Consider the following 13243-nt stretch of genomic DNA (forward strand, 5'->3'; position numbering starts at 1 on the left):
TGATGTAGTTAATAGTGTAAGTAGTAACTACTGGGTGTAGATCGTCGAAACGGTTCTGGCAAGAAGTCACTGCCCTGCCAAGAATCCGATTGATTGATCATCGACTTCTAGCGAAGAGCCGCAGATCTAACAGGGTTGATGTATATCATCGACAGTACTTGCCCAAGATACTCTAAGCCTTAGAGTCTGGAAGGTAATAAGGACGAACAACATCTTCAATGTTGTTCTCAACCTTATGTTTAAATGTTCTCTCTAGCCTTATGTGACCCCCCTGTCCTTACATAATTTAGGTATTCCAGAACATGGACTGGATGTTTCGAGTCCAAGCTGAAACAAGCCCGCTGTGGTACAAATAGAGTACTATCATGAATGTAGGGCCACTGTATGGCCAGTGTAGGTTAGGCACCTACTGGGTACTTTCGTAGGCTATTAATGCATGGCCCCTACTATGCAATTCTAATTATTTTCTCAATTTCCTTAATTTTAGAGGTGGAATCAAAGTGCAATATCGTAATTAACCTCATCTTTGGTAGGCCATATATAACAACTAGTTACAACTTACATACTTGGAAGAATCTTCGATGCGTTGAAGTTTTGCCAAGGTATGCAGTTCAATGTGTTTCATGTGCCCTGAAAAAGAACAAGATATGGCCAATCTCTCACTCGTTAGTGTCTGGGAATAGTAACGCGCCTATGAGAATCCCCTTCTGTTTGGGCGTTGGGCGCTAGCATGATACAATTCGAAGCATTCTGAGACACCGATGCTGTAACATTCGTGATGGGTTCCATGGATTCTTTATCGGATTGCCAATTAGCGGAGATCTTCCACGCACATCATGGATCATTCCCAGGGATTCCACTTCGCGAGTAACTCTTAGCGACTTGCATTTTGACGATGCCCCCCTGACCTATAGTAGAGCTGAGAAGTCATGTTCTCTTTTCTCTTGCTTTGCCTTTCTCGTTTCTTTTCTTTCCCTTCTAGTTGTCGATTTGTCTCTAGTTGGGTGTGATTGTTGCATTTCGTTCGTTTCTTGCACCAGGTGTGCCTTTTATTCTACTAATATCATTTCATTTCAGCAATTCAACAATTGAACAATGGCGAAGTCGTATCGTACAGTCCCTCTCGACGAGGAGCCTTTTCTCGCCAAGGAAGAAGGAACAGAAGAGAAGTGGACGGGAAACACAGCCAAGAGACATTTACCAGAATGCCTTCGAAAACTGAGCCCCCATTGGATTTGGTTATGCCACGCCGTCCTCCTATCGCTCTCTCTAACATTTTTTGCGCTATCCTTTTGCTCGAAAACGTCAAAAATCTCAGACATAGACTATACGAGGAAATACTCGGCATGGTGTACGTGTGATGGAGTTGTTCTTTACTGCCGGGGGAGAGAGACTAATCTTATCTATAGCACCCGCTGCCAGCGCGGTCAAATACGAGACGCAGCACTTCGACCTGCCTCCTTTTACCGAAGGCCCATTTGTTGGTAACGGTGACGACGTGGATGCAGCGTGGGACGAGATTTCTGCCAGTATGTTTAGCAACTCTGTGTTTGGATATATGTACAACAGCACTAATCTGATACTAGTCGGTGATACGATGATTTCTCGCGAGGAAATGATAAAACTAGGCTTGGATCCTGACACTTCTCTTGCCATTACCGACCCGAGAGACGGAAAGCCAGGCTATCGGGTAGCTGTCGAGGTTTTCCATCAGTTGCATTGCTTGAATCTTCTGCGACAAAATATCTATAAAGATTACTATTCACCTCTGGGAGGCGACACGTCTGCGGCAGCCGAAGATCTACAGGGACATCTCGACCACTGTATCGATGCATTGCGGCAATTCGTCATGTGCCAAGGTGATATCGGCGTCTTCAGCTTTCATTACCCGTTAAACGATGGAGACCCGTGGCCCAACTACAGCACACCGCATACATGCCGGAATTTTGATAGCATTCGGCAATGGGCGATCGACCACACGGTCCCGAGGGGACCAGATGAGCCGGAGCATTGAGATTTTCCGGGAGCCCAGGTAGAGACTTCGGTATATATACGCACATATGCCTTGAATATATTAGTAAATACTTGGATAAGCGATATTTTGACCTTGTAAATCCATAAGCCAATCGGTACCTGCCTACCCGGGTCTACTAAGGTTTGTTTAAAGAGGCATAACCTGACCTGGTGCTTGCCAACTGTAGACTCACTCTGTGAGTTGTAGATTTCAATATCTACCGATCAATGATGATCATGATGGAATTTGAATCTTTCCCCGTTTCTTGGGATTTCTTGGGTGTGATTGGTTAGATAAGAATATGATAAAAAACAAAGCTATGACCACATAAGTATCTGGGAAATGCCAACGGCCTCCACACGTGCGGATCCACTAGCTGAATACGAATACGAAAAGAATTATGAAAAAAAGGGAATGAAAAATGGGGCGCTTGTCATCTTCGCCTTATCAGATCGAGGGCGATGAGCCGATTTGCAGCATCTCTGCGTCAGTTACACAACCTAAAGAGGTTAATGGACATACTATGTATGCAACTATGTATGCAGCGAAGAAGATTAAGTTACCGCTACTCTATTCAGTTTCCGGGGCTCTGGAGACTTTTGCTGCTTCGGAAGCTAGAGGTTCCAGTGGTGTCATAACATTAGCGAATCAGCAGCATGCGACCTGCATTGCGCTCATCAACCCCTTTTTTCACATAGCTATCAAGTTCGATACCGGCATGACATTTCATGATTTTTTTTGAGAACAATTGCAGTTCATATCCCTGCTCTTCCGAATGGGCCGATGCAATTAGAGGATGGTTCGACGTTGGAAGGAATTCAAAGCAATAAAAGCAGATGGGATCCCTCATGTAATTGTTTCGATTTTTTGGATGTTTTAGTTAGATACAAGTAACAAGAGACTTCACGGCACATCACTTTATTTCTTGTGAAGAGGTGACTTGCGAGTCATTTGCTTCCCACAGCCACACAAGTTGAACAAGTTGAACAAGTTGAACAAGTTGAACAAGTTGAATAAAGTTTCAGGACTCAGTTTATCGATTGCTCATTACTAGGTATTGCCTGGTAGTACTACAGCTCTAGTCAGGCACAAAGGGACCACCGCATTGTCCCCTGATTTCCGATCAACTCTCCACTATCTTTAACTCCGAGTCCCCAGAAAAAAAAAATCCCAATCGACGACTCCCAAATCAGAAAGTCGCCGCTGCCCTTGCCCTTGCGAAATTGCATATATCCATACCCTGACTCTTAACTTCCTAGAGCCATTTTCTCTCTTTCTTCTTTCTTTAAGCATTAAACACCCGTGACGGGACTCACTCTTTTTTACTTCTACTTCTCCCTATCTCCCCCCGTCCGCGGTTTAACGTGATACCCCAACCAATTGCGTGTCAATCTTTAATCCCTTAAACGATTTCACTCTCTCAACATGGATGTCGTACTCGAAATCGTCGACACCTACATAGGCGACTATATTTACGCCTGGGCACATCCGGCGCACCCAACTTCATACGAATTTCTAAACAACAACAGTAACTCTACTGAGTTATTTTCGTCATCATGGCAATACAAGACTGCCAACCCCTATTTCGAAGTCACTCCCAGCAAATACGCGTACATGAGCGCCTGGGATAGAGATAATGTATATCGCCAGGCCATTTCTCTCTACCTGATCACATGGTTTGTTGTCCACCCTTTTTTGTGTATGAGCTTTCTTGAGTGCTAATTTGAATTTCGTAGGATCTTTGGTTTCCTTCTATACTTCATCTTTGCCACGCTATCTTACGTCTTCGTCTTCGATAAGAACACAAAGAACCATCCTAAATACCTCAAGGACCAGATGCGCCTTGAGATACTACAAACGAATAAGAGTATGCCAGGAATGGCCCTACTGACGACCCCCTGCTTCCTCGCTGAGGTTCGCGGTTACACCAAGCTCTATAGCACGCCTGCCGACGGTCCTGGTCTATGGTACGAAATCCTGCAATATCCGATCTTCATCGTTTTCACGGACGCGTTGATCTACCTGATCCATCGAGGCCTACACCATCCGAGTGTATACAAGTACCTCCACAAGCCGCATCACAAGTGGATCATGCCAACCCCGTATGCCTCGCACGCTTTCCACCCCGTCGACGGTTTTGCTCAGTCCCTTCCTTACCACATCTTCCCCCTCTTGTTCCCCCTGAACAAGTTCGCGTCTGTCTTCCTCTTCATCTTCGTCAACTTCTGGACCATCATGATCCACGACGGCGAGTATGTTGCCGATAGCCCTGTTATCAACGGCGCTGCCTGCCACACTATGCACCACTTGTACTTCAACTACAACTACGGCCAGTACACCACGTTCTGGGACAGGCTGGGCAACAGCTACCGCAAGCCTGACGCCAACCTCTTCCAGAAGGAGCAGAAGATGAGCGAAGCCCAGTGGAAGAAGCAGGTTGAAGAGACAGAGAAGATGGTGAAGGAAGTTGAAGGCGTGGATGACCGCAGCTACGACCCCCACGAGTCCAAGAAGAAGAACTAAGCGTTTAATCATTGCTTGGGCAATTTGGCTCTCGAGCGGTGTCCGCCAAGCGGGCATGTAATTACCGATTGCTGCTCGGTGGACACAGCCGAGAACATTCGCTTCGTATCATACCCCGGTTCGGCAAGTAAGGTCGGTAGGGGTGGTGAAAATGGATGAAGATTTAATCAGTACCTAGTACTAATGGGCACGCCGGAAACATGTACATATGGGGGGGGGCGCAGCATGCCGGGCCATTATAATGACGGCGTTTAGGGTGATCTCTTCATTTTTTTTTTGAAGGGAATTGGTTTTGGCTAAAATTTCGGCTTATGCGTCGAAATTTTTGAGCCGTGTAGACGAAGACGAAGAAGGAAGAGGCGACTCTCGTCCCACATCATCGTTGCCTAGACTAAAGCGGACGGATACAACTACACTTCTAATGAATAAATAAAACCTAATGTTTTCTAAATCTTTGGTGCTCTTTTCAAGTAAAGCTGGGTGATGAATGCGGTGATAATGCGATAAGCAAAGCCCATTGAAGCCCTTATATAGATCATATGTCGTATACCTAACTGGAACTAACCTAGGTATGTACATCGGTATCGATATATTTCAACCCTGTATCATGATATCTATACACTCGGAACCACATTAAAGTATAGGTAGGTAGGTAATGAGAATTTACATCTAAGCAGTTTCTACGAATACCTATATATACTCCACAAGATATCCTCTACACACTTTCTTCCAGGCGACGACCAACTCTTGCGGTAGGAGGAAGTCCTGACCTACCCCAGTACGAAGAGAGTGCTAGGGACTTAAGCATATAAGGATCTACTACTCACTAGTTCATACCTTGGAAGTCATGGCATATAAACGGGACACTAGATAATTCAGGGTATATGATTTATCCATTCATTGAGTTAGGAAAACTGCTTGCTTGTTGTTGCTGTAGGTATCGACTGTAAATTTAACCGACGCATTACCAACCGCCCTCCGTAGCCGCGCGTAGCGACTAGATATCTACCTAGGTATGTAGATACCAAGTAATTCTCGAGTACCCTAATCAGGCCCCGTTCCCCTTTGTGGTTGCTGTTGTTGTTGTGCATGGTGTACCTAACACAAACAACGACACTCTCCGTACAACTGCTCAGTAATACCAAGATGCCGGGATCTCCTCTCCTCTCCTCTCTTCTCCTAGGGTATTACACTTACCGATGCCCGCCAACGCAGATTGCGATACCATCCGTAAACGCCGTTGTCCGTTGTCCGTTGCCGCGACAAAACTAAAGGAAAATGATGTGGGTTTGTTGTAGTAAAGAACATAGGTCGGTCCGTAGAAAGCCTCTTCCGCCTGCCTGCCAACCCGCTCCCTCGTACCTGAAGGTGTCCGATAATAAAAAACAAAACAAAATTCCATTACATACACGTCCCAACCGGACACTTATTCACACACACGCGCGCGCGCGCGAAGCGCAATCCACCCCCCTCAACCAACCAACCAGCCACAGCGCAACACTGGACAGTTCCGCGCGGCTGGATATATGAGGATCTCACGAGAAGCTGACGAACTTGGGGTCCTTGGGCCTGCCGTCGGCGGCGATGCCGTTTGCGCTGAAGCGCTGCTCCATGTAGACGCGGCGGGCCTCGTCGAAGCGCAGGCGGCGCTTCTTCATGATGGCGAGGATCTGTGCCTTGGCGGCGTCGTCGAGGCCGGCGCGGCCGTCGCCGCCGCTGACGTTGGCGCCGAGGTCGAAGGTGCTGCTCGAGAGGCCCGCCTCGATGTCACCTGCGAAAGTGCCGGGCAGCCGCGCGTACAGGTGCTCGGAGCCCGGGAAGAGGTGCAGCCAGTGGTACCGGGTCAGGTAGAGGATCGTGCCGGTCACGAGGACGAGGAAGGTTATGGAGTAGAGAAGGTATGTCATTTTTGTTTTATTGGGCTGTGTTTCCTTTTTTTTTCTCCTTTTTTTTATAGGTTTCTCTCGAATTCGGCCGCGTTGGCTTTTTGGTATGTGGGGTGATTTGATGTACTGATTGAATTGGATTGAGGCAACCCAAGTAGTTTAAAGGCGTGTGCAGATTGAGTAACCGGTTGAATTTGGGACTTTACGAGTATAAGGAAACGTTTAGATAGGTAGAGAAGGGTCAAAAAGAAGACGAAGGAAAAAGAAAAGTCAAGACAGAACAAAATAACAGAGTGAATGAAGCAGATTTGCAAATGGTTGAACAATAGAATAGAATATAGTGGTTAGGCCATCGGATGGGACGGGCTTGTTCACAGCACTACTTCGTATGTAGAAGTTATGAAGTTGTTAGTGGAAAGAGTGGATCGTATGGTCTTACATGCAGATTGGGACTGACGACACTCTGTCTAGACTCTACTATGCAATGCCCCCCTTAGTTGCAACTTTGCCCCCCTAACTTTTAGTGCTAGGTTGTACGGATGGCGAAACGGTTATGGAAAGTGGCACGTGCATATTGTACTGCTAGGCTCAGTGCGTTACCTTACGTGTTTCGCGTTTTACATACATAACTAAGTAAAGTGGAACATTAGCCAAGACCGTTCCATTAGTTATCGATTGGCAACTGCGATGATCTAAATAGAAATGCCGCTAATACGAATATGGTCAGTTAAGCGACTCGCCCACACTTGTACACTTGCGCCAGGAACTTTCTAAATCATCTACAACATTATTTGCGACCTTTCCTACCTTTGCGACCTTAGACTTTACACGCAAAAGACAACATGGCACCTACATCGAGCACCCTCGTCTCCTCAGACCTTGTCTGGGAGATTGTCCGTGAGTTTTGGACCTAAATCTGCGAGCTAGATCGTGGTGTCTTGGGAATATGGTCGAGGCTGATGGACGTGTGATATATGCAGGAAGCAATAACTCCTTCCTCGTGAAGCGAAAGCAGGCCGGCGGTGTTCAGTTCTCTCGTGACCCCCTAAACCTAGTCAACAAGAACAGCCGCAAGGTAAGATTCATTTGCCTTGTCAAGGACATCATAAAACATGATACCTAGGATTTTTGAAATATTGACTAATATGAAACTAGTACTCCGGTTTCGTCAACGACAAGGTATGAATACGTTAACACTACACAACAAGCCAAGATACTACAATTCAGATGGAACTTACAGCTTGAAAATTAGGCTATCGGTGTTCAACCTGCCGAGAAGAACGGCGTCAAGGTCATCACCAAGAAAGAGGCAACTGCTCAGAAGCCCGCCAAGTCCACCGTCGAGGTTACCCACAGCGGTGGCCAGGGAACGCGCAAGTTAGTATCCCCGAGGTTTCACACCTGGACATATAATGGATGAAGAGAACAACGATTGACATATGTGGCTATGTAGGATCTACAAGACCGTTGCCCACCAGGCTGCCAGCTCCGGCTACCGAGCTGACCTCCGCGAGGCCGCCGTTGCCCGTGTATCTGCTATCCGACATTCCCAAAAGGAGCCCAAGCCCACTCCTGAGAAGAAGCCCCGAGGCAACAAGGCCAAGAAGGCCGCCGCGAAGGCTTAAGCTTCTGGGATTGGATGAAGGGGAAATGTTCAAAGAATAGTGCCATGACTGTAATGACTGCAAAGATAAAAGTCAATCAGATAAGACATACCCATCTATCAACAATTTTAGCATGGTAGTCAATCTACCCCTATATTGAAGGCTATCTTTTCCCGCATACTCATAAAATTCCAAGAGGAAGCCCCGTAAGCTGAGATACAGTCCATCTAATCCGGCAAGATTACCCGGTGTATCCCTGTTCTGTAGCCTCTACCAAGAGAGTGTAAGCAAGAGGGTGTGTGTGGTAACCAAGCTCGATTATTCGTCCATGTATTTCTGAGTGATTTTATTACCATGCCTGCCTATGTACGCCGTAGGTACTCAGCAGATGGTAGATATGTATTTTCACAAGGACTTGATATCAACATGCCTGAGGGTTATTTTGCCAGTGACGAGTAAATTATTCCATCAGACACTCTTTGTATAATCAAGCTGGCACGAGTTTATAATTATTGCTCTTCCTTTTAGCCCCGTCCGAGCTTGCCCGATCCCGAGAAACAACGAACCTCGGGAATCAACAATGATGCAAGATCTCGGGAAGTCCTGTGATAGCCGATATAAATCAATTTCGTACAATAGCCTCGGGTCGGGGAACTCGTAATTATTAGGTATTAAGTACCTAGGCATATCATATGGAATGTCAATAGTACTCAATACTAAGAACTTCATGTTGAAAGTGGAGAGCTTCATTGCTGTAAATATACAACATTTTTGAAAGACAAACGGCGACAATGTACTATGTAAAATAAAGCTATCGCCGTCGAACATTATTGGCTATCACATCATACCAAGGTACTTCCCTAGAGCGATAAAGGCGGGAACTGTACTTGCAATGTCTTGCATGTGGTTTAGGAAAGTCCGTTTACATCGTACAAAGTATATCGATAAAGCAAAGGATGGTGGGGTACTACCTAGTATCTAAGGTAGGTGTTATGTAGGTATGTACTAGGTTAGGTAATTGCCAAACAGTTTGATGAAGCTGATGTGGATATCAATTGATCAATCCCTCCCTCGTAACCTTTCTCCCCTCCTTCCCCATTCCCCAGCGTTCCCTTCTGCCCCGCCTTGGGTATCAACTTATCAAAGTCAACTATTCCTCTATTTCATCATCCTAGAAAGCCAGCCCCGTTCCTGCCCTTCTTTAAGTGAGATATAAATCAAGGTTTGTAATCCCTCCTCGCTCAAGTTTCACAAGTAAACTCAAAAGGAGTTAGTTATATTTACCTCTCTTCCTCCTTCCCTCTCTCTACCTCTGCATTATCTAGACTTGCCCACTACTTCTCCATCTACCATTCATTCTCTAGAATCATCAGCTTTAACTAACATCTTTATCTCCTTCTTATTAGTCCTATAAATAAATTACCCCACCTCAACAATAAACCGTAACCATGGTCAAGGCTGGTAAGAAGCGCAAACATCTCGATATATAAATTCCAAACAAAGGATGTCGATGTTAACAATATATCAGTTGTTGCTGGCGCCGCGGGCGGTATTGGACAGGTATAATTACCACCGAGTCTGGAATAATGGAAACATGAAAGAGCTTTAAGCTAATACCAAACAGCCCCTGTCCCTTCTTCTGAAGCTCTCCCCCCTAGTCGACGAGCTTGCCCTCTATGATGTCGTCAACTCCCCCGGTGTTGCTACCGATCTTTCTCACATCTCTTCGACTGCTGTAAGCAATACCTCTAATAACCCATCGAAGTGCCCGATCTTAAAATGCCTAATACCATGATAACAGAAAGTCACGGGCTACTTGCCCAAGGACGAAGGTGGAAAGGCCGCCTTCAAGGATGCCGACATCATTGTCATCCCCGCCGGCATTCCCCGTGCGTCTTCCCGATATATCCAATGATTGTCGCAAAAATAGCTCATCTTAGTATAGGCAAACCCGGTATGACCCGTGACGACCTCTTCAACATCAACGCTGGAATCGTCAAGGGTTTGATTGAGATTGCTGCTGAGGTGGCCCCTAATGCCTACATCCTCGTTATCTCTAACCCTGTCAACTCAACTGTACCTATCGCCGCCGAGGTCCTCAAGGCTAAGGGTGTCTTTAACCCCCAGAAGCTGTTTGGTGTCACCACCCTCGACATCGTCCGTGCCGAGACCTTTGTTGCCGAGATCGCCGGCAAGAAGACCGGTTCCGAGCTGACTGTTCCCGTCATTGGTGGCCACTCTGGCGAGACCATCGTCCCCCTTTTCAGCAAGATCAGCTCTGGCGTAACGATCCCGGATGACAAGTACGATGCTCTTGTCAACCGTGTCCAATTTGGTGGTGACGAGGTCGTTAAGGCCAAGGATGGCGCTGGTTCAGCCACCTTGTCCATGGCTTTTGCTGGATTCCGGTAGGATTACCATCTCTACTGCCCTGAGACGAATGGCTAACATTTTGGTAGTTTTGCGGAGAAGGTGTTGAAGGCTGCTAAGGGTGAGAAGGGTCTTGTTGAGCCTAGCTTCGTCTACCTTCATGGTGTTCCAGGCGGTGAAGAGATTGCTAAGGCAACTGGCTTGGACTTCTTCTCCGTCCCTATCGAACTTGGGGTAAGTGACCCCCCTTGAGCGTCTTAGTGAAAGTCATGCTAATCCATCCTTTAGCCCAATGGTGCTGAGAAAGCCACCAACCCCCTGGCTGGCATTACCGAGAAGGAGAAGTCTTTAGTGGAAGTGGCCATCAAGGGCCTCAAGGACAACATCGAGAAGGGTGTCACCTTTGCTCACAACCCTCCTCAAAAGTAACTATCCCCTTGATTCATTCTAGATGACTTGGCCGGCTCGTGGAGCGGCCGGCATGCCTGTTATGCGATATGATTTACCACAAAACACTCTGCCCGTGGTTCGGCATGGTTGATAGGGAAAGTCAGAATGAGCATTTGCGCTGATGAATAAGACCGAGTGACTGATCCAATCTGCTTGCATAGGTTGTAAAAAAGTGACGTGACCACACCCGACTATAGCAATTCATTCCCATTCGTGTTCAACCAATAGTTCACTTCGAAGTCTGGAGGCATCTCGAGGGAAGTAATGTCGGTAGAATGGCTGACTGGCAGGCTGGCTTGGAAAGGGACTTTTTTTATACGCTGGGAAGGCTTCTGCTGATGAACTGTGATGGATAGGGGTATATTTAAGCTTAGGCGACATCGCCGCGAGGTGGGAAGATCGTCAAGCAAATATCTGTAGATACCACCAGCAACATAACCATACCAGTACCCCCCCTCGGCCTAAAACAAAACAAGAACGCCGTCACTTCCAAATGCCCCCCCCCCCCCTTCCAACGTCCTAAGTTCGTTCCCCCTTTAACCGCCCCGTTTGCTTTTTTGCCTTCTTTACGCCGTAGTCTATGTAAATGATAAGATAATATGAAGTAAAATAAAATGAAGCAGTGCCTATCCTGTAGGCACAGTAGGATCCGGTGGTTTTCCCATCCTTGATAGCTGAGGCGCGCAAAGGAAGGTAGATAGGGGGTAGAGTAGGTGTGTGGTGTGGTGTGGTGTGGTGCCTTCTGTGTACCTACGCGATTGTGTTGGCATGGCATGGCATGTATGTATGTAGTAGGCAATGTAGATAGATAGATAAGTACCAACCAACCAACCAACCCTGGTCTACATGGAAATTGGATTGGTGGTGCGGTGTATGTTATGAATAAGTGAATAAGTAAGTAAGTAGGTAATGATGATGATGATGATGGTATGGCATCATTGCTTGCTGGGCACGGTCTTGATCTGGAAGACGGCGCCGGGCAGCTCGTTGGACTCGGCCTGGACGGTGGCGGGGATGCCCATGGCGGCGAGGGCGCCGCGGATGACGCCGCAGGGGAACCAGAGGAACTGTGTTTAATTTAAGGTTAGATTAAAAGATTACATAACTTTGCTTTTTTTTTTTTCTGGCATGATGGGGAAAGAGAGAGAGGGGGGGGGGGGGGGGGGGGAGGGAGATTGTAGTACTCACGGGCTGTGCCCTGACGACGGCGTGGGCGCCGGGGTCGACGCTCATGCGGGAGAGGGGGCGGAAGGCGTTGTCGGTGAGGACGTAGACGCCGCGGTGGTTGGTCTTGAGGTTGTCGACCTGCTTCTTGAAGACGAGCATCCAGAGGTCCTTGCAGACGAACTTGATGGCGTCGAGGGTGTCGTTGAAGCGGGGGCGGTCGCGCGAGAAGCTTTTTGGGGGGGGGTTCTTCTTAGTTTTTGGTTCTTTTTTCTGGGGAGTGAGAGGGGATGGGGAAGGGATAGGATGGGATAGAACTTACCGCTCGACAAGCCCCAGCCCAACACGGTACCCCAGCCCTTCTAGCCGGAAAAACACCGCGTCGCGCTCCTCGTCCTCGTCTAACCTACGCGCTCCCCCCGCCGCTGCCGTCGCAGTTTCCCCGCCACCATTACTCCTCCTAGCCAGCGCATCACCACCATTCGGGGCATCTGCCGGCGGGGGCGAGGGCGAGGACGCCGAAGCGGTGGGGGAAGGGGAGGAGGCGGAGGCGGAGTTGGAGAGGTAGGAGGAGGCGTCGAGCTCGTTGGCGACGCGGTACGTCATGGGCACGAGCTCGATCATCAGGAAGTCCAGGCACGAGGTGCTCAGGAAGGTGGCGGTCGGGTCCGAGGCGTTGAAGGGGGGGAGGGGTTGGTCGAACGACATCTTTTTTGGTTGTTCTGCTTCTTTTTTCTTCTTCTTCTTCTTCTGCTTCCCTTCTCGTTCTTTTTTATATCCCTTTGTACGAAGATAATTTTCTTTCTCCCCCGAAGTCCTGCTGGAAAAGCGCAAACTGGCTCGCTCACGAACCACGCGTACAAAGCTTCCGCTTCCGCAACGAGGAAAAGCAAGCAGTTCAAGCAATCAGCCAAGGCTATATATTGGTTATATATTATATCAAACGATGTCGTCGTGTTCCCTCGCGGCGCATTGGACAGAGAAATAGAGAACGGGTAAACCAGAAGATCTCGAGAAAACGGCGTTGCGTGCGTTGGTTCGTTATTTCGTTCGTTTCGTTCGTCCGTAAAAGATCAAAACCCACCACCTCTCGCAGGAATCTCACTCAACAAGTAAGCAAGCAAGCAAGCAACCACGCCCGTGAGTTCTGCGCGGTCTCTCTTTTGGGGGGTTCAGTTCGGTTCAGTTCGGTCCAATTCGTCCGTCGCTCGCTTGATTCGTGATAACTAGTC

General features: G+C 47.8%; 6 protein-coding genes across 6 annotated transcripts; 4 read left to right on the forward strand and 2 right to left on the reverse strand.

Moving 5' to 3' along the window:
• Positions 1–489: 489 nt before the first annotated feature.
• GGS25DRAFT_478555 (uncharacterized protein) lies at positions 490–2338 on the forward strand. The gene is made up of 3 exons (XM_049259945.1): positions 490–1351; positions 1410–1529; positions 1587–2338. The coding sequence occupies exons 1-3, from the start codon at positions 1096–1098 to the stop codon at positions 2012–2014; spliced, it is 804 nt and encodes a 267-aa protein (XP_049120666.1). The 5' UTR covers positions 490–1095; the 3' UTR covers positions 2015–2338.
• A 644-nt stretch (positions 2339–2982) lies between these two features.
• On the forward strand, positions 2983–4988 carry GGS25DRAFT_478557 (C-5 sterol desaturase). The gene is made up of 2 exons (XM_049259946.1): positions 2983–3690; positions 3751–4988. The coding sequence occupies exons 1-2, from the start codon at positions 3440–3442 to the stop codon at positions 4535–4537; spliced, it is 1038 nt and encodes a 345-aa protein (XP_049120667.1). The 5' UTR covers positions 2983–3439; the 3' UTR covers positions 4538–4988.
• A 423-nt stretch (positions 4989–5411) lies between these two features.
• On the reverse strand, positions 5412–6913 carry GGS25DRAFT_478558 (protein precursor). The gene has a single exon (XM_049259947.1). It carries the CDS (start codon positions 6442–6444, stop codon positions 6073–6075), a length of 372 nt encoding a protein of 123 aa, XP_049120668.1. The 5' UTR covers positions 6445–6913; the 3' UTR covers positions 5412–6072.
• Positions 6914–7265: 352 nt separating this feature from the next.
• On the forward strand, positions 7266–8048 carry GGS25DRAFT_518786 (60S ribosomal protein L28; the record flags this gene model as incomplete). The annotated part of the gene is made up of 5 exons (XM_049263594.1): positions 7266–7320; positions 7404–7498; positions 7579–7602; positions 7676–7800; positions 7877–8048. 5 exons carry the CDS (start codon positions 7266–7268, stop codon positions 8046–8048), a joined length of 471 nt encoding a protein of 156 aa, XP_049120669.1.
• A 1427-nt stretch (positions 8049–9475) lies between these two features.
• Positions 9476–11351, forward strand: GGS25DRAFT_529538 (malate dehydrogenase; the record flags this gene model as incomplete). The annotated part of the gene is made up of 7 exons (XM_049265293.1): positions 9476–9488; positions 9556–9587; positions 9652–9762; positions 9829–9916; positions 9973–10435; positions 10487–10631; positions 10686–11351. The coding sequence occupies 7 exons, from the start codon at positions 9476–9478 to the stop codon at positions 10824–10826; spliced, it is 993 nt and encodes a 330-aa protein (XP_049120670.1). The 3' UTR covers positions 10827–11351.
• A 351-nt stretch (positions 11352–11702) lies between these two features.
• Positions 11703–13002, reverse strand: GGS25DRAFT_150707 (transport protein particle component). Its single transcript, XM_049256390.1, has 3 exons — positions 12334–13002; positions 12036–12243; positions 11703–11914 (listed from the first exon to the last, which is right to left on the reverse strand). The coding sequence occupies exons 1-3, from the start codon at positions 12717–12719 to the stop codon at positions 11783–11785; spliced, it is 726 nt and encodes a 241-aa protein (XP_049120671.1). The 5' UTR covers positions 12720–13002; the 3' UTR covers positions 11703–11782.
• Between the last annotated feature and the right edge of the window lie 241 nt (positions 13003–13243).

This window comes from Hypoxylon fragiforme (genome assembly GCF_022984875.1).
Source record: "Hypoxylon fragiforme strain CBS 206.31 chromosome Unknown GGS25scaffold_2, whole genome shotgun sequence".
Classification (NCBI taxonomy): Eukaryota; Fungi; Ascomycota; class Sordariomycetes; order Xylariales; family Hypoxylaceae; genus Hypoxylon; species Hypoxylon fragiforme.